This window comes from Ambystoma mexicanum, chromosome 8 (assembly GCF_040938575.1).
Source record: "Ambystoma mexicanum isolate Mex_15411 chromosome 8, UKY_AmexF1_1, whole genome shotgun sequence".
NCBI lineage: Eukaryota > Metazoa > Chordata > Amphibia > Caudata > Ambystomatidae > Ambystoma > Ambystoma mexicanum.
The window spans coordinates 623,241,436-623,264,379 of NC_090929.1; the positions used below are offsets into that span (position 1 = coordinate 623,241,436).

A 22,944-nucleotide genomic window follows, 5' to 3' on the forward strand; every position below is an offset into this window, starting at 1 on the left:
ACCCCCAGACTAAGGGACAGGAGGATTTAATCCACTCCTGGATGGATCTCATACCTCTAGTCTGTTATAAACATCCTAGAGAGACCATCAGCATTTTGGTGGTGACTTCCTGCTCTGTGCTCAAAGGAAAAATCAAATCCTTGTAGGCAGATTGACCATCTGAGTAACTTTGGGTTTTCCCCTTTCATTTGAATCAGCCATCTCAAGGGTTGGTGGTCAGTCTGAATAAAGAAGGTAGAACCATACAAGTATGGCCTAAACCTCTTCAGTGACCACACAATAGCAAAACATTCACATTCTATTGTTGCCCACCTTGTCTCAGGATCCTTTAACTTCCTGCTGATGAAACAGATGGGGTGTTCCCTACCTTTCTCATCCAGTTGACTAAGAACTGCACCTATGCCTACATTAGAAGCATCAGTTTGTACAATGAAGGGTTGGTGATAGTCAGGAGCTCTTAGGACTGGATCTTGACAAAGGGCTTTCTTGAGACCTTCAAAGGCTTGATTGCACTCCTCATTCCACCTGACCTTTTTAGGAAATTTGGGAAAGGAGATGACATTCAAGGTAGAAGCTATGGTCCCTTCGTTCTCGAAGTTCCTGTACTACCCAGTGAGAGCTAGGAAAGCTCTCACTTGGGTTTGAGTAGTAGGGGTGGCCCAGTTTTGTACAGCTTGTACTTTGCTAGGCAATGGCCTTATTTAACCTCCTCCAACCTCATGTCCAAGGTAGACCACTGTACTCTGACCAATTTGACATTTACTTGCCTTTATGGTCAGATGGGCCTGTTCCACAGCCTGCAATACATAGTTTTTTTTTTCTTTATTGTATATTGGTTTAAAAAAACGTTTACAAATATTTCAATTTCAAAACATATAAAAATACTTTATCATTTTACACAAAAACAATCACAATTATATCCATAGATAAAAGATCATTTCAAACATTAAAAAAAACAATGACATTAAAATCTCAGACAATTCTTGAATTCCTCTAATTCAATTAAGATTCGTTAGAATTCAATTTCAATTACTGATATGCACTTGCCACAACCCTAAGTTTTCCTTCCTAGATGTAATTATTTCATATCACAACTATCATAACTCTTTTTAAGTCACTTTACAGACATTTGTCAAAAACGCTATGACCCTTAACTTCAGTTTGATATTATGTCCATGAAGCATTTCATACCATACTTGATCTCTAAATAGATAGGAAGTGTCATGTACAAAATCCAAAAAGTAAGCAAGTCTTTCTTTCATCAACATCGCGCAGCCCAATAACAAATGCGACAGTGTTTCTGGAAAATCCTTGTTCCTACAAAATCTACAGACCTTCATGGTCGCGGGAATCAACTTCCTTATCACTCTAATCTCATTAGTATTCATCACATTAAAGCGGAATCTCATAATACTCTGACATAGTTTCCGTGAAGGACATTTAACGAGATATAGTTCCGGCACAGGGAACCATTTCCATGCTGAAAAGACTTGAGCATACAATTTTGAATTCATTATTGCCGCATTATTCGCCACCCAATCGAATGCTTTAATCAATGTTTTAGTTTTGGTCGGTCTCTCCAAAAGGCATTTCAAAGTGACACCAATATTGCTTAGAGTGTTTTCCACCTCCGTTTTCAGGTTCAACATGCATTTCCCTGTGTCATTACAGCATACTTGATACAGAGAGTTATGCTTAGATAAGACACACTTTCGATATAGTATCGCTTTTTTACAATCCATACAGCATTTTAAGGAGTTCATGCCAAACTCATATCTTATTAATTCAAACGGTACACATTTTGGCAGAAAAAATAATAGCTTTTGCCAGATTTTGGATTCAATAGTTTTTAACTGCAATACTTCTTTCTCAGGATAGAATTCTAGACCATATGTCAATCTTGGAATCACCTTCATCAGGTAGAAGTCCCTGCACGCACTCATTGAAAATTTACCATACTTACTTTCGATTACTCTTATTTGTTTCGCAGCATCCATGGCTTTGAGTTCCAGACATTTCTTTACAAAACTATAGGACATATTGCTTGCAGAAGAATAGCCTAAATACTTAAATACTTTCTGTGATCGAATTGCTGTGCCTTCTACAAACCATACAGGATTAACACAGTTCTCATTAGTATCACCCAGATTAATCATAACTGTTTTCTGAGGATTAATTTTCAATTTCAAATCTCTGATAAAGCTGACAAAAGCGTCTAAGCCTTTGTAGCCCAATTTTAGTTTTATCAAAGAGCATAAAGTCATCCACATAGGCCACCCACTTGATCGCAATTCCTCCCACCTTGGGAGCTAACAAGCCTGAGGAATCCAATCTAGCATTTGCTCCCGAAACATACAGGTTAAATAAAATTGCTGCCAGGGCACATCCCTGTTTCAACCCATTCCTGGAAAAAATGTCCTTAGACATCAAGCTTTCTGAGTTAAGTCGAACCTTTAAAATGAGCAAAGAAAGCAGCCCCCCCATCTATGTTTAGTGTTACCAGTCTTTGCCATAAAAGCGGCCTGTCCACCATATTAAAAGCTGCCGAGAGATCCATTGACATAGCATAAATAGGTATATTCCCTGTTTTCGATGTTTGATTCTGAAGAATATTAACTAGTAAAGTCCCGGCATCAGTACCCAGTCCTTTCCGAAATCCGATCTGACGGAAATCAAGAATATCTTTGTCCTCTATCCATTTAAGCACATTTTCTAGAATTATGCCAGAAAATATTTTTGTCTCAATATTTATGAGAGATATAGGTCTATAAGTTTTTGGATTCTGGCAATTTCCTTTTTTATATATTACTACATATGATACTTTCCACGATTCTGGCATGGATTTTAGCTCAATTACATCTTTAAAAACCATATGTAGTAATTTTGCCCACAGCAGTTCGTTGTCTTTAATCAGAGCCATTGATAAATTATTGGGTCCCGGAGTACAGGAGGCTTTCATTTTCTTAATTATTGATAGTATTTTTCCCACAGATACATCAAGAATCCAATTGTATTGCACCTGTCCTATCGCAAAGTCATCACTATTAGAACGTGCATATAATTTCTCGAAGTGTTCGCACCAGACCTTTTCACTAATAGGATTTGCATTTAATTGAATTTGTGCACTCTCCGTACTATTAATCAGAGCCCAATAATTTCTCAAGTTAGATTCCCTCATAGGTTTAAGCATGGTTTCGCCATCCTTCTGTAATAAACAGGTATAATGATGGATCCTCCAATTCCTGTACGCCTGTCGCCAAACTCTAAACAGATTCTTGAGTTCCGCTTCAGGCATCATCTGTTTTTTTAAGGTACGCAGGTCCCCATTTAGCCTAGTTCTTTGCAGCTTAGTTTCAAGATCAAATGTGTGTTTATGACTTTTTTTCTGAGAGGCTCCCCCTCAATCGTGGATACTCAAGCTTAGCTAGCGTTGACCCCAATAGCTCACCAAATTTATCAACCGAGTACAACTTCTTTTTCTACTCTAAAGCAGTATTCTCGAAATCAAGCAACATTAGCATGTTGAATGGGGATGTTTTTTTTCTATTCCACTTTTTTCTGGATCCTCTAGTATTTACCACCATTTGAGCACAATATTCATTGTTGGAATTGGTTTGTTTCCTTACATTCATGTTCATGGATAACACAGCATGATCGCTTGCAGGATTTGTTTCCACAAGCATATTTGCCTCATTTCCAAATAGGTGCTCACTTGCTAAAATATAATCAATAGTAGAAGATATGCCTCGAGCTTTCCATGTGGGTTTATCATTATATAACCGTATCAAGCCCCAAGATTTTGCAAAATTACACCATAAAGCCCCTCTGTACAGTTTGTTATCTATACGCGTACCTTTATTACTAGGTCCAGATAGACTCCATGCATTCTCACTACTTGTTAGGGTACAGTCCGCATTCATATCGCCTGCCAAGATTGTTAAACCCTCTGGGGTAGATATCATGCATTCTTCTAATGCTAAATTCAGATCGCAAATCCATTTTTCAAGCACCGTAACATCATTGTCTGCATCATTCCAATAAACATTGATAATCATCAAATGGACAATATCCTTCACGGTTACGATTCTGAAAGTAGCAACAATACAGGACGCATGCAAGTGTAACTCGTTTACCAGTGAAATATCTTTGTTTTTGCGATATGCAAGGGCCAAGCCACCCTTGGGCCGCCCTCTTGGTCCTTTCGTACCAAACAGACCAAGGACAACAAAGCCGTTCCATAACAGCGGTCCACAAGCCCAAGTTTCCTGTATTAAAACAAAATCAAATTTCTCTAAGGACTTACAAACAATTTTGTTTTGGACCAAATGCGTATGTCCTCTGGAATTCCAGGACACCAATTTATAGGAATTATCGGAGGTAAAGGGATTTACGCATACATTTTAGTTGTTCCAAAGATTCCTTAAGTGAAACCGCCATTGATCTCCACTCTTTCATTTCACTCAGTGAAAAGTTATCCCCACCTACTTGATTCATGTCCTGTTGATTGTCTCTTAAGCTATTGTTTCGAGATAAGTGATCCTCATTTCTCATTGAAACATTATCACTATGATCCACAAACTCCTACGTATCGAAACCCCTCTTCTGCAGAGCCCCAGCTTCCTTCAGAATCATAGCACGCACAATTGGGGAGGTAATCACCAATCGTACAAAATCCATCCTAAATGGGTGGATATAGTCCACTAGTTGGATGTCACAGGATGATATGAGGGCTAGCTCTTGTATGTCACGAAATAGACTCAGAATGTATGGTCTGTTTAGGATTGGGGAATAACCATCCTCAAACACATAGTATAAAATCAAGCTTGGTTCATTAGGCCAGTGCGGCCTCCTGAGTTTTTCATTAGGGTTGCTAAACTGTTTATTCCCTTTCACATAACTCTCGTATGAAAGCTCTTGAGATCTGTGGGCATACGAGGTATCCTGAGGTGCCTCGCGATCTCTCACAACATCACCGAATTGAATGTTATCACTCGCCTGGACTCTAGGTTCGTATTTTGCATTTAGGCCAGAGCTTTTGCCGGGATCGCAGTGACTATTATCATTCGGCATGATGTTTCGAATAGTTGTGGTTTCTGTAAGAGGCGTCCTCCCTACATTATTCATCAATATTTCCTTTATTAATGCTCTTACATGTTCATCAGTCAAAGGACGGTCTCCCATCACGAGAATCATCCTATACATAGTTTAGGTGATCAATATGTTCTTTCCATGTAGGGCTGAACACTGCAATGTCATCCAGGTATGCCATGCAGAAGTCATCCATCCCATTCAGAACTTGATTGACCATCCTCTGAAATGTAGCAGGTGCATTCTTTAATCCAAAAGGCATTACCTTGAATTGGTAGAGGCCAGCTGGGGTGGAGAATGCAGTTTTATCCTTGGCATGGTCTGTCAGGGATATTTGCCAATAGCCTGACATTAGGTCAAATGTGCTGAGGTACTTGGCTGCACCAAGTTTGTCCACCAGATCATCGGTCCTGGGCAAAGGATGGGCATCAGTCTTTGTGACTGCATTTAGAGCTCTATAGTCCATGCTGAATCTCAACTCCTTGGATCCTGCCTTTGGTACAAGCACAGGTGGGCTAGACCATGGGCTAGTAGAGGGCTCAATAACCCCGCGATCAAGCATCTTGTTGACCTCATTCCTTATATGGGTTCTTACATTAAACAGATTTAACAGTAACTTGCACTCATCCTGCTGGTCAGATGTGAGACTGGAAGAGAGATTAACTCCTTCCACTTGCTCATCTAAAGGTAAGCCTCTGAGGAGGTCAGGCAGAGGTTCATTCTCCTCCTCCTCATGAGCTGCAGCTAGGAGCAAGGCCCCTATGTCAGGTTTAGAGACACAAGCCTTTAAACGGTTGGTGTGAAAGACTCTGGGAGCCTCCTTAGGATTGCCCAAGTCCACCAGATAGTTCACCTCTCCAAGTTTACTCACAACCTTGAAGGGTCCTATCCATTTGGGACCATAACAAGAACAAGCTGGTCTTGAGTAAACTCAACCAAGTTAGCCTTCTGGTCATGCCAATGTTTGACCAGAGCCTGACCAGCCTTCAAGTTATCACTTGCCTCTGCCATCATGTGTGACATTCTCCTCCGGAGATCTATCACATAGTCAATCACTCTGACTGGCTTGGGGGAAGGAGCACTCTCCAACCCCTCCTTAATCAGGGCCAATGGACCTCTTACTGGATGGCCACAGAGAAGTTCGAAGGGACTGTAACCTACTCCCTCCTGAGGGACTTCTCTATATGCAGAGAGAAGGCATGGCAGTAGAAGGTCCCACTTTCTTTTAAGGGGTTCTTCTAAAGCACCTCTCATGCTCTTCATAGTTCTGTTAAACCTCTCTACCAGTCCATTGGTTTGGGGGTGGTAGGCAGTAGAGAACGTGTAGGTGACTCCACAGGTTTTCCACATGGCTTGCATGTAGTGGGACTAAAATGTGATCCCCTGTCAGATATCACCTACTTAGGAAAACCTACTGTGGTAAAACTACCAAGTAGGGCCTTAGCCATAGCCGTAAAAGTCCTCATAGGTATTGCTTTAGGAAACCCAGTGGCATGATCCACTACAACCAGGATAAACCTGGTGCCTGAAGATGTGGGAGGGTCAAGAGGACCAACAATGTCAATCCGACCCTCTCAAAAGGAACTCCCACCACTGGGAGAGGCACCAAGGGTGCCACATTCTTGGCTCCACTCTGGCAAGTGTGGCAGCTCCTGCAGAATTTGTCTACTTCTGAACCCATCTTAGGCCAGTAGAAGTAAAGAGAGAGCCTTTCCTTGGTCTTCTTAGAACTTAAGTGACCAGCCAAAGGTATCTCGTGGGCTAACTGCAGAAACTGGAGTTGGTTCACTAGAGGTATTACAAGTCTTTTGCAGTCTCCAGGGGTTGACTCGGTTGGTTCACTGTAGAAGAGGCCATCTTCCCAGTGCAACCTATACTTTCCAGGCTCAGCCCCATTCAGCCGAGAAGCTGCCTGTAGGCAAAGACCTTCCAGAGTAGGACACTTTGTCCTCTGCTGAAATCTGCCCTGTTGGGTCCACCTTCTGCCAGTAAAGACTGCAGCTCAGGATGGTCAACAGGTTCAAGATCTCCAATCAGAGTTAGATCGCCTTCTAGATCCGATTCCTCAGTATCTAATTGAACCATACAGGGTTGAACCTCACACTCCGCCTCAGCTGGCGGAGGAGTCAATGATGTGACTTTGGACAGTCTTGGAGATGTCCTTCTGGGCACAAGAGTGCTTGCTGGTTTCTTGCCGGCAGACTTGGGTTTCCCCTTTGTCTCTTTCTGTCCTGCAATAGCAGTAAGTCAGTCCCGTGGAGGTTCTCTCCCTAGCAGACCTTGTGAGCTCCTGCTTCCTTTTACTGGGAGGCCTTGGGGTACTAGACGCAACGCCAAGAGTTTTAAGGTCATTACCCAACAGGACTCTCCCAGGTATGTTATTTTGCACACTTACAGGTATTCTGACAGTCATGTCATTGCACTGGATGAGAGCTGGTAACTGGGGAACCATTTGCACTGGGCCTCCAGCTAACTTGGTTAGGTGTTTGGGTGCCTTAGCAACATCCTCTACCTTGAAAAAACATGCATCAACCAGTTATGCTGGCTCCAGTGTCTCTGATGGCAGGGGTCTCCTGTCCATTCACAAGAACACTATCTTTGTAATACTCTTTAGTATTATCTGGGATTGAGTTATAGACATCTAAGCTCTGTTGTTCCCAAAGACCCAAGGACACTAAAGAAACACTAGCTGAGACTCATGGGTTCATTGTTAGGGAGAATTCTCTGTTAAGGCTAATTTCCCAAACCTAGTGAGTCCCCCAGCAGCTTTGCTGGATTTTTGGGGTTTATTTTTTTCTCCCACTCTTAGGCATGATTTGAGATATCTTTTGACTTTGGAATGTGTTTTATGGGCTATGGGATCTTTTACTACGTAGGGCTTCATGTGTTTTTGGTATGTGTTACACAGCACCCTCCGTGGCGTAACACAGGGGTGTCATAATGACCCCCAAACATAGACTCCGTACCCTGGGACGGACTACTGTCTCCCAGGGCATGTAAAGTCACCATTGGCTTTACTAGTCCTAAATGGTGAACAGAACCAGTACAAACCATCATATTGTGGGCGTACTGGTAGGGGCAATTCGATTGCCCATGGGTCTGTTCGAGGGGGCACTGTCCAGTCCCCCCTGAGCGGGAGCCCTGCTGAACCGACTCACCACTTCTTCCAACGACAGAGGAGATCTTCATCCCGAAGAGTCTTCTTCCTTTGACTGGTGGGGATAACCAGTTTGCCTGCCTCTTCGCCTTCCCGGATCATCTCGTGGCCGCCTTGCCTGTGCCAGGCACCCCGGCAACCGAGATACCACATTTTTCCACTACCGCAAATAAAAGGGTAGTACCTTTTTACCGGAGAACTCCGCGGCTGGTTTCTTCCCTGGCAGTGCAACGACCTTCAGCTTTCCTCCACGTCGAGATCATCTCTTCCTCTGGACGACGCCGCGACTGGCATCCACTGCTAGGAACAACTGCCTCCGCTGGAGGATTCTCTCCACTTTCAAGGTACTGTGTCCGCCTGGCCTCCCTTGCAACTGTCTGTGTGGGGTGTCTCGTAAATCCTCAATTTACCACTTGGGTCGGCCCTAGGCTGGCTAACTGAACTTTTCTGAGCTGAACAGATTCCTTTTTAAACTCTCTGCAAGACTTTCAAAGACTTTTAAACTGTGTGATCTTGGGCGCATTGGTGTTCTACTCTCTCCAAGAGGGAGCCTGGCCTCTGAACTTTTTGCTCACAAGTAGACTTTGACTTTCCTGCCTTGCTGAGTGCTTCTAAAGTATTGTGTTGTGTGCTGTTCCTAATTTCTGCCTTTTCCCTCCCTTTTTCTTAAACTTATTGGAGTGCCATCTTTAGTTAAGCGCTCCCCTCTGTCTGGAAATAAGTGGTATTAACTAAGACTTCTCTAATAAGGAATAAGGGATGTACATATATGAATAGTGACTGTTTTTGAACATGCTTATAATAATAGTGCTAGAGTGTTTCTAAGTGTGTCTTTAAATATATAAATATATACTTGATACCAAAGCTCTGGTCAGTGTTTGCTTGTGCTACTGTATTTTGGTACCCATCTTGTATACTCTATATACTGTCTAACTCTTCTTGAGAGAAATCTGACTGCTCAGCCACAGCTACCAGGTAAATCTGGGTGGTACAGACTGCTACCAATTGGGTTTACTGCCAACACCTGTAGTCTTAAGCCTTTTGCAGTGGTCCCTAAGGGAACTGCACAGGTTTCTGCCTAACATTCATCAGCCAGTAATTGAAATTTACCACTTGTCATAGGTACTTCTTCCACCTGGGATAAGGCTAAGGAGACAGTGTGGACCCCTGAAGGTTTACCCTTACATCTAGAATCCCCTTTCACATAGGCAATTGACCCACAAGTAAAACATTTTCCAAATGCTTTAATGAATGGGGGTTTGTTCTGACCTCCATCTGGTTTGGGACCAGATACACTAGCCTGATTTGGTTTCCCTTGTGGCTTACCCGGGTTCTGTTTGTGGCCCTTTTTTGGATGGGAATTATTGGAATTCTCCTTGTAATCTTTTTTTGGCTGCTTTCCCTCATCCTTCTTCTGAGTTGCCCCAGAATCTTTGTGAGTAGCCCTGTTGGCCACCCACAAGTCAGCAGCCGTAGCTAGCTTCTTAGGATCTATCCCCTTTGAATCAGCCAAGTGCTGTCTAAGCTCAGGAGAGCAGGCATCATAAATTGACTCCAACATAACACGATTCCTCAAACCTTCCTAAGTGTTCACTTTGTCATCCTTAACCCAACCATCTAAGTTTTTCAAACAGTCACACACCCAGGTAGCCCAAGGGGTACCATCATGCTTTTTGAGGGTCCAAAACCTCTTAAGGTACTGGGAAGGCGTCTTCCCAAATATAGCTATTAAAGCTAGGTTCACACACACAAATCCTGCTTATCCACCTCCCCCAATTCCATGACAGCATCACTTGCAACAGGGGGTAAGCCTAGAGAAAAGTCAAGGAATCAGCTGATTCCCCGACATACCCTGAATCCCATGATTGTATTCCAACATTGATAACCAATCCAAAACATCAAGTTTAGTCTCATACATACCAATAATTTCCTTTGGCATACTGGGTCTCTTAGGACTGGAAGACCTAGAAGATCCCGGGAGAGAAGCATTTTCTAAAGACAGTTTCTTCATCTCCAAAGCATGGGCCATCTCCATTTCTCTGAGCCTTAATTCTTGGTGTTTCATGGCAGTTTGTGCATCAATACGTTTCACTTCCAATTCAAGTCTCATTTTCTAAAGTGCAATAAATTTAGGAGTAAGTGTAGGACCTATTGGGGTCCCTGCGGACAGAGGTTGTGCTTTCTGAGCAGGTAAGGGAGTTGTAGGATTTCCTAACAAGGACTCATATACTTCTTCTAATCGAACCCTCTCATAATCAGAAAGATCAGTATCCACATTTGCTGGAGGGGTAGGCCCTTCTGACCCACTCCCCAGACTTTGTTTTCCCAATAATTTAGCAACCAGTTCACATTTTTTTCCTTTACCAGAGAGGTTCTCTTTTCTCTACACATGGTTCTCAAAACCTCAGCAGTATAGTTTAAGAGACTCTCTTCACTGTAGTTTTCCATATTTGACAATATTTTTCAGTTAATAGAATTCTGTGGTGTTTAGCCTTGTGGTTAGTTGACCCAAGGTAATAGCAGCACTCTCTAGGTGTAATCACTATACTTAAAAATCCCACCGCTGCCACCAGTGTTAGGCAGAATCCTGGGCAGTGCCCTTAGGGAACACTACACAAGATTAAGACTACAGGTGGTAGTACAATTTCACCTTTGGTACAAGCCCATACTACACAGAGTGGTAGCAGTAGCGGAGCAGCCAGAATTATCTCAAGAGAAAATGAGCAGTAGTATAGATTACACAAAGGACTACAATTACTGTGACTCTAGCAAACACTGACTCAAGGCTTTTGGTTAAAAAGTAAAAGTACATTTATTTTAAACCATCTGTTCACAAAACCCTTCACTTCTATTAAATTAAAACGACACGTAAAATACACTACACACAACCAATTCACTTTGTGCAGTACAATTCAAGGTAAGTACCTTTGGATTTGACAGACCGGTGTTGTGAAACAAAGACGTTACCGGGGTTATTACGCGAACACTTTTTGACAGTAATGACAGTTCACTCTTATGAAAGAGAAGCGTATCCCCGAGCAGAAATGTTACCGTAGTCAAACACACTTAGCACATGAATTTACACAAGAGCGTTGAGACAAAAATCATAGGCAATACTTTTGTCAAGGCAGATAGAATCAAGAGACACTTTCTAATACAAAGATAAAAGTCAATAGGCCTGCGTCAGTGTCAATGGGACAGGGGTCCTGTTGTCGAGGATCACAAGGTTAGCACAGTTCACGACTCGAGATTGCCAGGAGTACTTAGATATTGTCAAAAGGGAAGCAAAAGTTATAAGAGGGAAGGAAGATAAGGACAAGCCTTTGGTGAGGAGAAAAGGGGTTCACCCTAGTTCCTCCAAGTCGGACACATTACCTTATTCGTATGAAGAAAAGCTGGTGCCACAGCAGTTGTTCCTGGTAGTTTCCTGCAGACTCCCGGTTCCTGGAGCTTCAGTCGAGGGGACAAGGAGGACGCCTGGAGCGATCTGCAATACCCAGGGATGAAGCCAGCAGCAGCAAAGCAACGGTGAATAAAAGGTGCGCTCCTTTAAAACAGGAGAGGCTCTTCAGATTGCTATCCGGACCACTACAGCAGTGTGCAGTGATTGACCAAGAAAAGGATCCTCTGGCTGTAGAAGGTGAGCTGGTTGATCCCACCAGGCTCAAGGAAAGAAGACTCCGGACTGGATCTTCTCTTGTCGTTGAAGGGTAGATAGCTCAGAACTGCGGCAGGGCTTCACCGAGACTTGGTAGTTGCAGCAGCCGTCTTTTCCGCTTCTCTTCGGTTCTTGTAGTTCCAGTGGCGACTCTGACTTCCAGCTCAAGAGACCTGCCTTTTATGACAAAATGCCCCATTCACACAGCCTGGTTGTCAATCACTCAGGGAGGTTGTCCGGCCCGGACAACCACCTCAGCCAATCAAGACAAAGTGTGACCTGGGTCTCCAAGGAGACCCTGTGCAGGGGGTGCCAAAGCTCCTCCGTCACATTCAACCCACCTAGACACCCAAACGACAAAGGAGGGCTTCTGGACAGAAGCCTGCCAAAAGCCTGCGAACAAAGGAGGCAAACCTGGTTTGCCACGCAAAGTAAAACACAAGAAGGACTTTAACAAAAAGAAATGTCGACTAAACCCGACCGGAGCCAAAATAAAATATTTGGTCAAGCGGGTTTACGATCGAGGCTAATACAATAGCCTGGAACAGTACCACGTTTATATAGTATAATCGCGGTAGAAAAGTTAGGGTAGATACCACTGCAACCAGCCAAGTCTAAATGTTAAAAGAGCAAAACAAAGCTCAGAGAGGCACAGACGAAAAGGGGTAGGAATTAACCCTTCCCAGTACTCTTTGTAAGATGTGGTGTACTGGGTCTGCAGTTTGAAATGACTACATAAAGTAAATGGCAACTTTACCTGTTTCTGGGGGACAGTAGTCAGCCCCAGAAAAATTGAGTCAGGGGGAAGCCTCAAAGACAACCCTGTGTCACTGCACTGAAGGTGCTGTGTAACAGAGCCCAAGATCACACAAACAGTAGAAATACACATGGCAAAACACATGTAAGAGTGGGAAAAAGTGGGAAAAAGTCTCACAGGTGGAAAAAATAAACCCCCGAAATCCAGCATAGCTGCTGGGGAACTCACTAGGTGAGGGAGGTTAGCCATAAATGAGAATTCTCCCTAACAGGGACTCACCCAGAGCAGGGGCCTTGGCCTGCGCCACTCGCTGCATTGTCGTTCAGAGTGGGGGGAACCATGTCCTGACAAAACGCAGAGTCTTCCTCCATGTATGATGGGTCTGAGTGTAGGCAGTAGAGGCACAGGGAGTGCCCGTCATCCAAAAAGATGTTCCGCAGGCAACAACCCAGGGAAATCTGGAATAAAAGGCGCCACGTCCTATTTCTCCTCCGCCATGTCCACGTGGCATAGGGCTTGAGCCTCTGGAATCCTCCAAAAGCTGAACTCGACGAAATCCGCCCCTGAGGGGCGTTGAAGAATCCGAAAACAGGTCCCCGTAATTCGGAAGATGGATCGATGGTGCTTTAGGCTCAAAAGATAGAAAACATTTTTTTTTCCCTAAGAGTAAACTCTTAGAAAAAGCACAAAACGCAGCAAAAAGCTAAGAGCCAAGAACGAGGACTCCCACCACATGAACGTGCAGTAAAAATCTGAAGATGGATGCCAGGAGGAGGGGCTTGGGTAGAGGGCAGTCATTGGCTGGGGGCAGTATGACCCAGAGACCAGTGATTGGCTGTTAGGAGAAAGACAGTTCAGAAGTGAAACTGATTTTTTCTTTACAGAGGATTCCCAGCCTGACAACGGGTAATATTCATTAGCATGTGAATCCATGCCAGACCCCATGCTGGAAAACCTCACCTACACCAACAGAGTCGCTGCTAACATGTTGATTGTGATGTTGAGACTGGACTATGCCAACTCCTTATACCTGGGTGCACCAGCATTTCAACTTAAACTCCAAAGAGCCTAAAACGCTGCTGCAAGACTGCTCCTTGCTCTGGGACATAGGGACCACATCTGCCCCGCTCTCCGCACCCTTCACTGGCTCCCTGTTGGACAAAGGGCCACTTTCAAAATCCTGTGCATAACACTCCGAGCAGTGCACATGACCGGCCCAGCATACCTACAAGAGAAGATTACACCATACCACCCATCACACACCCCGATGTCAAGCAGTGCACCAACTAGTGATTTCAGGTTCCAATTCAGGCAGTATTGGAGGGTGAACCTTTGCAGACTTGGCTCCAAGTTTGTGGCACTTACTCCCTCCACACATTCGACACACCCAAGACTACATGACCTTCCGAAAAGCTGTAAAAACCTGGCTCTTTCCGTAAACCAGGATTAAAACCACTGAAACCCACCAACCCTATGGATGGATTACTTAAACGACATTACTCTGGAAAGTAATTACAGCCAGCCGACTAATGTCACAGCCTGCTGACAAATGTCCAGGCTGTCCCTTAGCATCACTATCTCCGTGTGACCACGTCAGTGCGAGATCTACTGTCCTATAGCCAAGTATCCTGCTTAGACCCACCCTACAACCCACCATAATCCAAAACATGAGACCTGGAAAATGGGCTCCAAAAAACAGTGCTGAGCCTAATGAATAATCATCCTATGACCGGGCAAAACATAACTTATAACGACTGACCCTGTGAATCCACCTCAGAATGACGCTACTACGATGCTAAACTGGAGGACGACCACTGCCAGATCGTCCAGATCCAGAATGTAATACAGGAACAGTGGGCTAAGAGTAAATCATCCACCCCAGACACTCCACTCTCCTATCGCTATGCTCACTCTCTGCTTTACACCAACACACAATAGAGCACAGCTATACTCCTCGACCAATCAATTTCGGCCTAGCTGCTCACATACAAACATTACTCCATGAACACCTCATCATCCTGCTAGAAGGCAGCTATACCTCATGCAAAAAAGTCTTGGTGCACACAAACATCCTACACAGGCCGAATGCCGCCGAAGGCTATCTCGGAGACCAACCACTTGACTGCACACATTCGACTGATCTATCACCATCACCACACCTAATGTTAGGTTGCAGCTTCCACCAGGCAATCACACTAGTGGCACACATATAGAAGCACCCTATTCTACTCTACTCTCTCGACTGAGCTGGACTACGGTCCCCAAGGGTGTTCAACCCACAAGCGCTTTGAGATCATACCAATGATATATAGGGCGCTATATAAATGCTTAATAACAATTTCAATTAAACACGCGGCATTTAAGCATATTCACTGCATCAATGATCATGCTGAACTGGTTAATGGTAACTAATCAGTATTGTGGGATTACCTTTTCTTACGAGGTGGTTCATCCTCCTCAGACTCTTCCTCGGACGAAGACTCTTCTTCCTCCGAAGACTCTGCTTCGGAATCTTCATCTTCCGATGATTCCTCTTCCTCCCTGCGCTTGTCTGGAAACAAGACATCTGGACTGCAAAGGGAAATTAAAATAAATAAGAATGGCAATTGTCTACTTTCAAGAAAGTGGCACCACTTAATGGTAGAATCAAATGTTATTTGCCTGTTATACAGGGGATATTTATTTTTTTACAGCTTTTGGTGAGGTCTGTGTAATCATCTAACCTAAAGGTGGAACAGCGTGCCGCCCAAAAGGAAAGGCTAGACTCACCCAATGGTAGGCATACTAGAGCAGCTGGCCTCCACTTGAGGAAGGCTGGCAGGGAGGTACAATTAAATCGCAACAGACTAACTAAATACACCATACTGGTAATACCGAACAATACAAATTATTTCTAAGGAAACAAAATATGTATGAGAAAATAAGAATGCAGTTTATACAGAGCAAACAGAAGATATGTGTAAATAAAAAAACAGTAACTGGCCATAAGGCTTAACTGACTGAACCCTAAGATCTAATCACCGTACACCTGGTGGCAGTCACAATACATACAGAGGTGAGGTTAAGGAAAAGACCCCTAGAAAATATTAAACAGTGTAATGATCATCAGTCAGGATCCAACAGTACCACACAGAACTTTTCAGTTTTCCTACTACATTCTAAATAGAGGGTTAAACATATTACAGAAGGTCTTTGTAGCAATTACATGTAGTGACCAGGGGAGCATAATGTCCATCACAGCAGGTAAGGCTACCATACTCCAGGATGCATTTTAGTTAGTCGTTAGGCACAGAAGGGCATATTACACACAGAGGGGAATGAGAAGCACCCCAGTAAAACAATTTATATCCCCATACAGGGGAACAACAGATTTGAAAAATACCCAACAAATTAAAGCAAGTGTCTAAAAATCCAGGGCTTGGAGAACTCCTCTCAGCGCCTAGAAAAATGGCACAGTACAGTACTTTCCAGCGTCACTTGCAGAAGTTCAAAGTTGAAGAAAGTGCCCTATAGGAAAAAGAACAAAGTCAGTAGGCTGGCCTGTGGGTATGCCGAAAAGCCATGAGTCCCAATTCTTTCCTACAGGTAGCCAGAAGAAAGCAGTCAGCCCTAAGGGGACCACAGTGGAGACACAGAATAAAAGATTCAGTGGAGGGTTTGAGACCCAGCAACATTAGCAGCAGAGCAGGATTTAGACCCCAATGTTACACAATGGATGGTGTGGGGAGGGCGAGTGGGGAGAAAAGATGCACAAGAGAATCAGTATTTTGAACAAGCTGTTCTAGGGCGGCTTTTTGGGGCACCTCAATTTTCTGCTCCTGCTCCAAATTTATTTTGGTTCCTTGGTCTATTTTCAGTGGCCAGGGGGAGTTCTCGTTAAGTCCCCAACGCCATTAGGTGCATGCGCTGCCCTGACTCCGCCCTCCGGCGCCACACCTCATTCCCCATTGACACATCGACAATAGATTTAACATTGCCTAAAAACACCAGTATTATTAGGGTGGAGGTTGGTGGGAGATATGGAGGAAAAGGGACTACGGACTAAGAGTACATTAGTCACTACAGTGAGTAACTTACAATTACTCTTACGTCCCATCCCCTTTCTTCCGTACTGCATGGGCGATTACAATCGAGTGTAGCCCCAGGGTGGAGAGGAAACCCTCCTTAATCAAATAGGTTCCCGAGAACCGCCTGTCCGAAAGCCGCATCCGATCTAGAGCCGGCATCCAAACAGTAATGCTTGCAGAAAGCTGAGGGAGTGGTCCACGTGGCCGCTCTGCTTATGACTTGCCAAGGGACATGGCGCTGGAATGCGATGGCCGTTGCCTTGGCCCTGAGAGCCTAGGCATGCATGTTGGCCGGGAGTGGCTTGTGCTGGCCCTCATACGCTTCGTGGGCAGAGACCATCCAGTGGGCTATGGAAACCTTAGAGGCCTGATAGCCTGGTCTTGATCCTCCGAAAGTGACAAACAGGGTGTCCGATTTCCGAAAGCCCTTGGTACTGTCCAAGTAAAATTTCAGGGCACGCCTGGCATCCAGGCAGTGCAGCACTCTGTGCTTCATCCTTGGGAATCGGTAAAACATTTAAGAAGGACTATTTCCTCGTTCAAGTGGAAAGCAGACGGCACCTTGCGTAGAAATCCTGGGTGTGTCCGCAGGACAACTTTGTCCCTGTGAAAGGTAGTATATGGTTTTGAGACGGCCAGCGCCTGGATTTCGCTGACTCTACGAGCCGAGGTGAGGCTGACTAGTAAGGCCGTCTTGATGGTGATCAGCCTGATGTCCACGGACGCCACTGTCTTGAACGGTTTCTGTGCCAGGGCGCCCAAGACTATGTTGAGGTCCCACACATGGTGCGGCCTCTTGACGGGTGGGTAGGGCCTTGCAAGCCCCGTCAGATGTTTGACTATGGGATTGGAGGAGAAGATATCTTCCTCCGAGTTCCTGTAAGCTCTGATGGTTGCAAGTTATGTACGGCAGGTGTCAACCTGTACGCCCGAGTGGGCAAAGTGTGCCGAGAAGGAGAGCACATTGTCCAAAGTGCATGCCACGGGATCGATTTCTTTGGAGTCTCCCCAGTGACAGAATCTGGTCCATTTGCTTTTGTACTGGGCCCTGGCAGCCTTGCTCCTAGCGCTGTGTAACATTTCCAGATTAGCCTGTGAGGATGAGGTTGCGCTGCATTTACCTGCTCCGGTACCACGCTGTGAGTGCTAGCTTCTGTGGCGTGGGTTGGATGACTGCCCCCCTGCTGTGCCAGAAGATGTGCTGGGCCCGTCGGGAGGTGAATCGGGGGCATCTCAGAGAGGCTGAGCTGCTCCGAAAAACATGGCCTGGCCGGCCACCATGGAGCTATTAGAATGAGGAGTTGGCGAGACTACTTGATTTTGCAAATTCCTCTGAATCAGCGGCATGGGCGGAAAGGCCATTCCACTGAAGGCAAACTGCATCAACCCGGTAGCCTGGGCCTTGTCCCTGCCAGGAGGCAAACTGAGGGCACTTCTTGTTGTGCCAGGTGGCAAAGATCTACCTGGGGATGACCCCACCTGTTGAAGATCTCCTGAATAACGAGGTCATTTAGCTGCCACTCGTAATTGTCTGCTCCCAGCCTGCTGAGCCTGTCCGCTTCCAGGTTGGATTCCCCCGGGAGGTGGACTGCCATGAGGTAGATGGCGTTGCCAGGGCCAACTTCCACATGTTGATTGCCAGTCTGCACAGAGGCGGGGATCTGGTGCCTCCCTGCTTGTTGAGCGAGTACATGCTGGTCTAGTTGCCCGCCTGGATGAGGACAACCTTGCCCCCAAGAAGTGGTAGGAATACCCTGAGCGCTAGCCAGATGGCGTTCAGCTCTAGCCAATTGATGTGGTATTCCTGCTCCTGTCGAGTCCAGGTGCCGTGGACAGAGATCGTCCAGGGTGGCTCCCCAGCCCTCAAGCAAGGATTCCGTCGTGATGGTGGACTGCGGAGTGGCGGCGGGAAGGGCTTGGCCGTCGGTAGGTTGCAGTCCCTGGACAACCATGTTATGTCTGGGTGGAGAGATGGAGGAACGTTGATCATCTCGGATTGAGAGCACCGCTCTTGGTTCCATGAGGCCGTGAAGGGTAGCCGAATCCTCCTCATCCTCGGTCTCACGTGCGGGACGGCCAATAGGACTGCTGCCAATAGACTAGAGATGTTGGTTCCACCATGCTGAGGTCACTTCTCTGCTGAGTAAGTGGGGGGTGGCCCTCTTGATGGCAGAGATTATGCCCTCCGACGGAAATACCTTCTCGGAGCACGTGTCCCAGATGAGGCCCAAGAAGGTCAGAGTCTGCGTGGGCAGCAGCTGCGACTTCTTGAGATTGAGCGAGAAGCCCAGATCGTGCAGTGTGTTTATAAGGGCATGGGAAGAGTGGTGAATTGCTTCCGGAGATGTAGCCCCGACGAGCCAGAAGTCGAGGTATGCGCTTTGAGGAGGACCGCCACCGCATTCATGAGCCTGGTAAAGACCCTGGGGGCCGAGTTTAGGCCAAAACGATGAACCTTGTATTGAAAATGGTAGCCCATGATCCTGAACCATAGGAAAGAACGATGTGGCTGCCAAATCGGGACATGTAGGTATGCGTCCTTCAGATTCAGGCAGAACATCCAGTCTCCCTTGCACAATGTCTCCGCTATAAAAGCTGGCATAACTATCTTGAATTTTTGCAGGGGTAATGAGAAGTTGAGGGTGGAAAGGACCAGCATACATCTCAGGTCCGCTTGGTTCTTCTGAATGGCGAAAATCCTGGAGTAAAAGCCTAAGCCTGGGAGGCTGGGACTTCCTCTACTGCCTGGCTCTCTACGAGCGACCGGATCTCCGCCAAAAGAGTTGCAGTCCCAACCTGTGGGAGTGAAGGGGAGGAGAGGCTGGGATAAGGAGGCGGTACTCCTTGGATACTACGGAGAGGATCCAGGGGTCCATGAAATTCTGGCGCCAGAAATGTGCGTGGAAAGCAAACCTGCCCCCCACCGGAGACACGTGCACCCAAAGGGGCGTGTCATGCCTTCTTGCTCTGAGGTGGTCGCGGAGGAGGGGGAATGGAAAAAGCCCTTGCCCCCCGCCCCCTTTTGTTGCTTGCGCCGTTTGAGACGGCGAGCTGTCTGGCTGCCTGGATCTCTGTTCCTGGAAGCCGCGGAACCCTCCGTACGTACGACCCCTGTCTGAGCGCTGCTGAGATTGGGTGTACGATTTGGGCGTGGTCTTTCTAAGAATGGCTAAAGACTTTGCTGTTTGTGAGCTGTTTTTTGTCCGCTCTTCGTCCATAGAGGAGTGGAAGAGGCCCCCCCCGACCCCCTCTAACGGTAGATCTAGAATGCATCCCTGGACATCCGGGTTGAATTTTCGTTGCCCGGAGCCAGGCGGTTTTCATGTCCGTGGCAATGCAGATGGTACGGCCTGAGGTATTGATATGTGCCACTGTGGATTCCATGAGGTTATGCGCCACGATCTTTGCTTCTGCTGGCCCACCTTGAGGCCTGATTGGCATTGGGTGGGGCGTTCCGGGAGGAAGTCCGCAATTTCCCGCCATAACCGTTGGTTGGCGGCAGCCAGCATGGCATCTGCGTTGGCCTGACGCAGGTGCAAGGAGGCGTTGGAGTAGATCTTCTTGCCATACGCCTCCCAGATTTTCTCCTCCTTCCCTAGCAGCACCGCAGAGGAGGCAGAGGACGACTGAGGCCTGGAGTATAGTAATGCTGCAGCGATCACTGAGGAATGTGGCTGAGGATGGGTCGAGAGCAAGAGTATCCCCTTCCATCTGCCTGTACTTGGCGTCCTGGCGTCGATTGACCGGCTGGACCGAGTGGGGCCTGAGCAGCCAACCCTTTTTGGCCAGGGAGACTACATCGGTTTGCAGTGGAATCCCCGTGTTGGCAGAGCGGCGTTTCGTGAGGACTTCAGCCAGAACCCTCTGCCGGCTGTTCGAACTCGGGCTGGGGGAGGCCAAGGAATCCCGCCAGGCCAGCTAGACGGTCATGGAAGGCTCTGGCTGAGGATGGCGTGTCTGGATCCTCCTCCTCGTTCGTATCCTGTGGCTCTTGTGGAGGAGGAGGGGTAGAAGGCGCCAGAGGCTGGGGAACCGGGACCAGAGACGGCAGAGGTTGCAGAGTTGGCTGTGGAGGCGGCTGCATCAGGGCCCCATGGAGGCATCTGTGGTGCCGTTAGCATGGAGGGAAGGACTTCCCTGACTGCGTCTTTGATGATAACCCCCATCTGAGGAGACCTCATGAGGCAGGGAAACTTCTCGAAGAGCACCTCCTCACTGGCCAAAGAGGTGGCAGGGGGGTACCGACAGTAGCGGGGGGCTGCTGGGGCCGCTGCATACCCAGACCATATGGACGCAAAGGAAAGTTGCCCCGTGCAAATGAGGGCTAGACTGCAGGCCACGTACCTGGTTGAAGCCAGTCACACCTTGACACTCGTTCTTTGCCGAATTCGTGGAATGGCGTCGGAAGGGTGGCCCTCTCTGGCGCGGCAGCCATTTTGTCGAGCTGCCTGCCACATGTGAGACGTGTTGCTCAGCCCGCTGGGCCCGGTCTCGTCCAAGACTCTTGCGTGTGGATCACGAGGCCTACCCTGCTCCTCGGGCCTGGGCCCGGTAGGTGCGACACCTTCGACCCCGGGGGTCAGTAGAGCTGCGTTTAGGTGCCCCCTCGGACGTATTGCTGGTATTAGGGCGCAGCCCCTTGGACGTATTGCCGGTGTTAGTGCGTAGCCCCTTGGCCATTGTGCCGGTAAAAGGACGTAATCCCTCGGGTGTAGAACCGGTACAAGAACCGTCCGGTCCCTCGACACTGCGCCCAGAAGGATCCGAGGACCCCTCGACCCGAAGGCCGGTAGCTGTAGCAGCCTAGGGGCACGTGCCGGTAGAAGGACCTGGCTGGTCCTTCCCGCGTGGGAGAGTCCCTGGGAAGCAGTCCCCTTGAGGGGTGCGCTGGAAAATATCGGCTGTACCTTGGGTCTGGTTCAATGCTTCACGAAGTTCTTGAGAACCTCTGGAGGCAACTCCCGGAAGAGCTCCTGCCACCTGGCGAGTCTGTTCTTCAGCGCCCTCAAGGACAGCAAGTCACACGCCGAACAGGATTGCCAACCGTGGTCTGAGCCAAGGCAATGTAGGCAGAGGGCATGGGGGTCTGAAGTTGGGAAGAGCCCGTTCGAGGCGTGTGCCAGTCCCGCCATGGCCAAGGATAGCAAGTATGGAAGAATCTGTGGGGCCACGGCCCTCAGAGGGGTAATCGGTGACAGACGCCACATAGCGAAACACTGACACTGTCAACCATGCCACCCTGCTCAACCGTCTACGTGAGAAACTGGGTATTATTGGTCAGGCTCTGGCGTGGCTGACTTCTTTCCTCTCCGACCGACCCTCCCAGGTCCAACTTAGGTCCTTCCTCTCTGCTATCTTTTTTCTGTGGTCTAACCTCTCTCCCTGGCCGTTCAACCAATACCTGGCACTCCTTGCCCACTGCATCGCCGCTCTCTGCCCCAACTTTCAGTGCTATGCGGATGACACCCAGCTCATTTCAGGCTACCCTCGGCCTCCTTCTCTACTTTCCTGATCTCGGACGGTCGGTTATCCAGGAGTGGTGTGCTGCCAATGACCTCTGCCTTAATGCCAGTAAGACTGAGATTCTCCTCATCGGCACACCCGCTCCCTCCTTTCCTGTAGCTCTCTGGCCGGCCTCTTGGCCCTCTGCCTGCTCATACCTGCAAGGCTAAAAACCTTGGGGTCATCTTCGACTCCACAGTCTCCTTCTCTCCTCAAATCTCTGACATCTCTAAGAAGTCACACTACCAGCTGCACCTCCTCAGAGGTATTCTTCGTTTCCTCTCCTTCCTCCAGAAGCTCACTGTCTCCAGAGCTCTGGTTCTCTCTAGGCTGGACTATTGCAACATCCTCTTTCTAAATCTGCCTGCTTCTACTCTCCGCCCACTGCAACTTATCCAGAACAGGACTGCGAGACTTGTCCTGGGCCTCAAGCCCAGGGATCATATCTCTCCAGGACTGAAATCTCTGCACTGGCTCTCAGTGGCTGCGAGGATTAAGTTCAAAACCCTCTGCAGCGCCCATAAGGCCTTCTGGAGCCTCAATACCTTCAACTCTCTCTTCCTAAATATCTTCCTTCTCAAGCTCTTCGCTCATCCGCCTCCAACTCCCTCAGGGTCAGTCGTTTCTCCAAGCAACGAGTTGGTGGTAGATCTCTTTCTTCGGCTGGTGCCTCCATCTGGAACAGCCTCCCTTAAACTTGAGAACCACCTCCGGT

General features: G+C 47.3%; 1 protein-coding gene across 2 annotated transcripts in view; it reads right to left on the reverse strand.

Moving 5' to 3' along the window:
- HP1BP3 (heterochromatin protein 1 binding protein 3) overlaps positions 1-22,944 on the reverse strand; it is a 901,708-nt gene that overhangs the window by 25,374 nt on the left and 853,390 nt on the right. For both annotated transcript variants that reach the window (XM_069610338.1, XM_069610339.1), the window contains exon 11: positions 15,091-15,231. In XM_069610338.1, the coding sequence (XP_069466439.1) occupies positions 15,091-15,231 (141 nt within the window). The remainder of the gene's footprint in view (positions 1-15,090; positions 15,232-22,944) is intronic.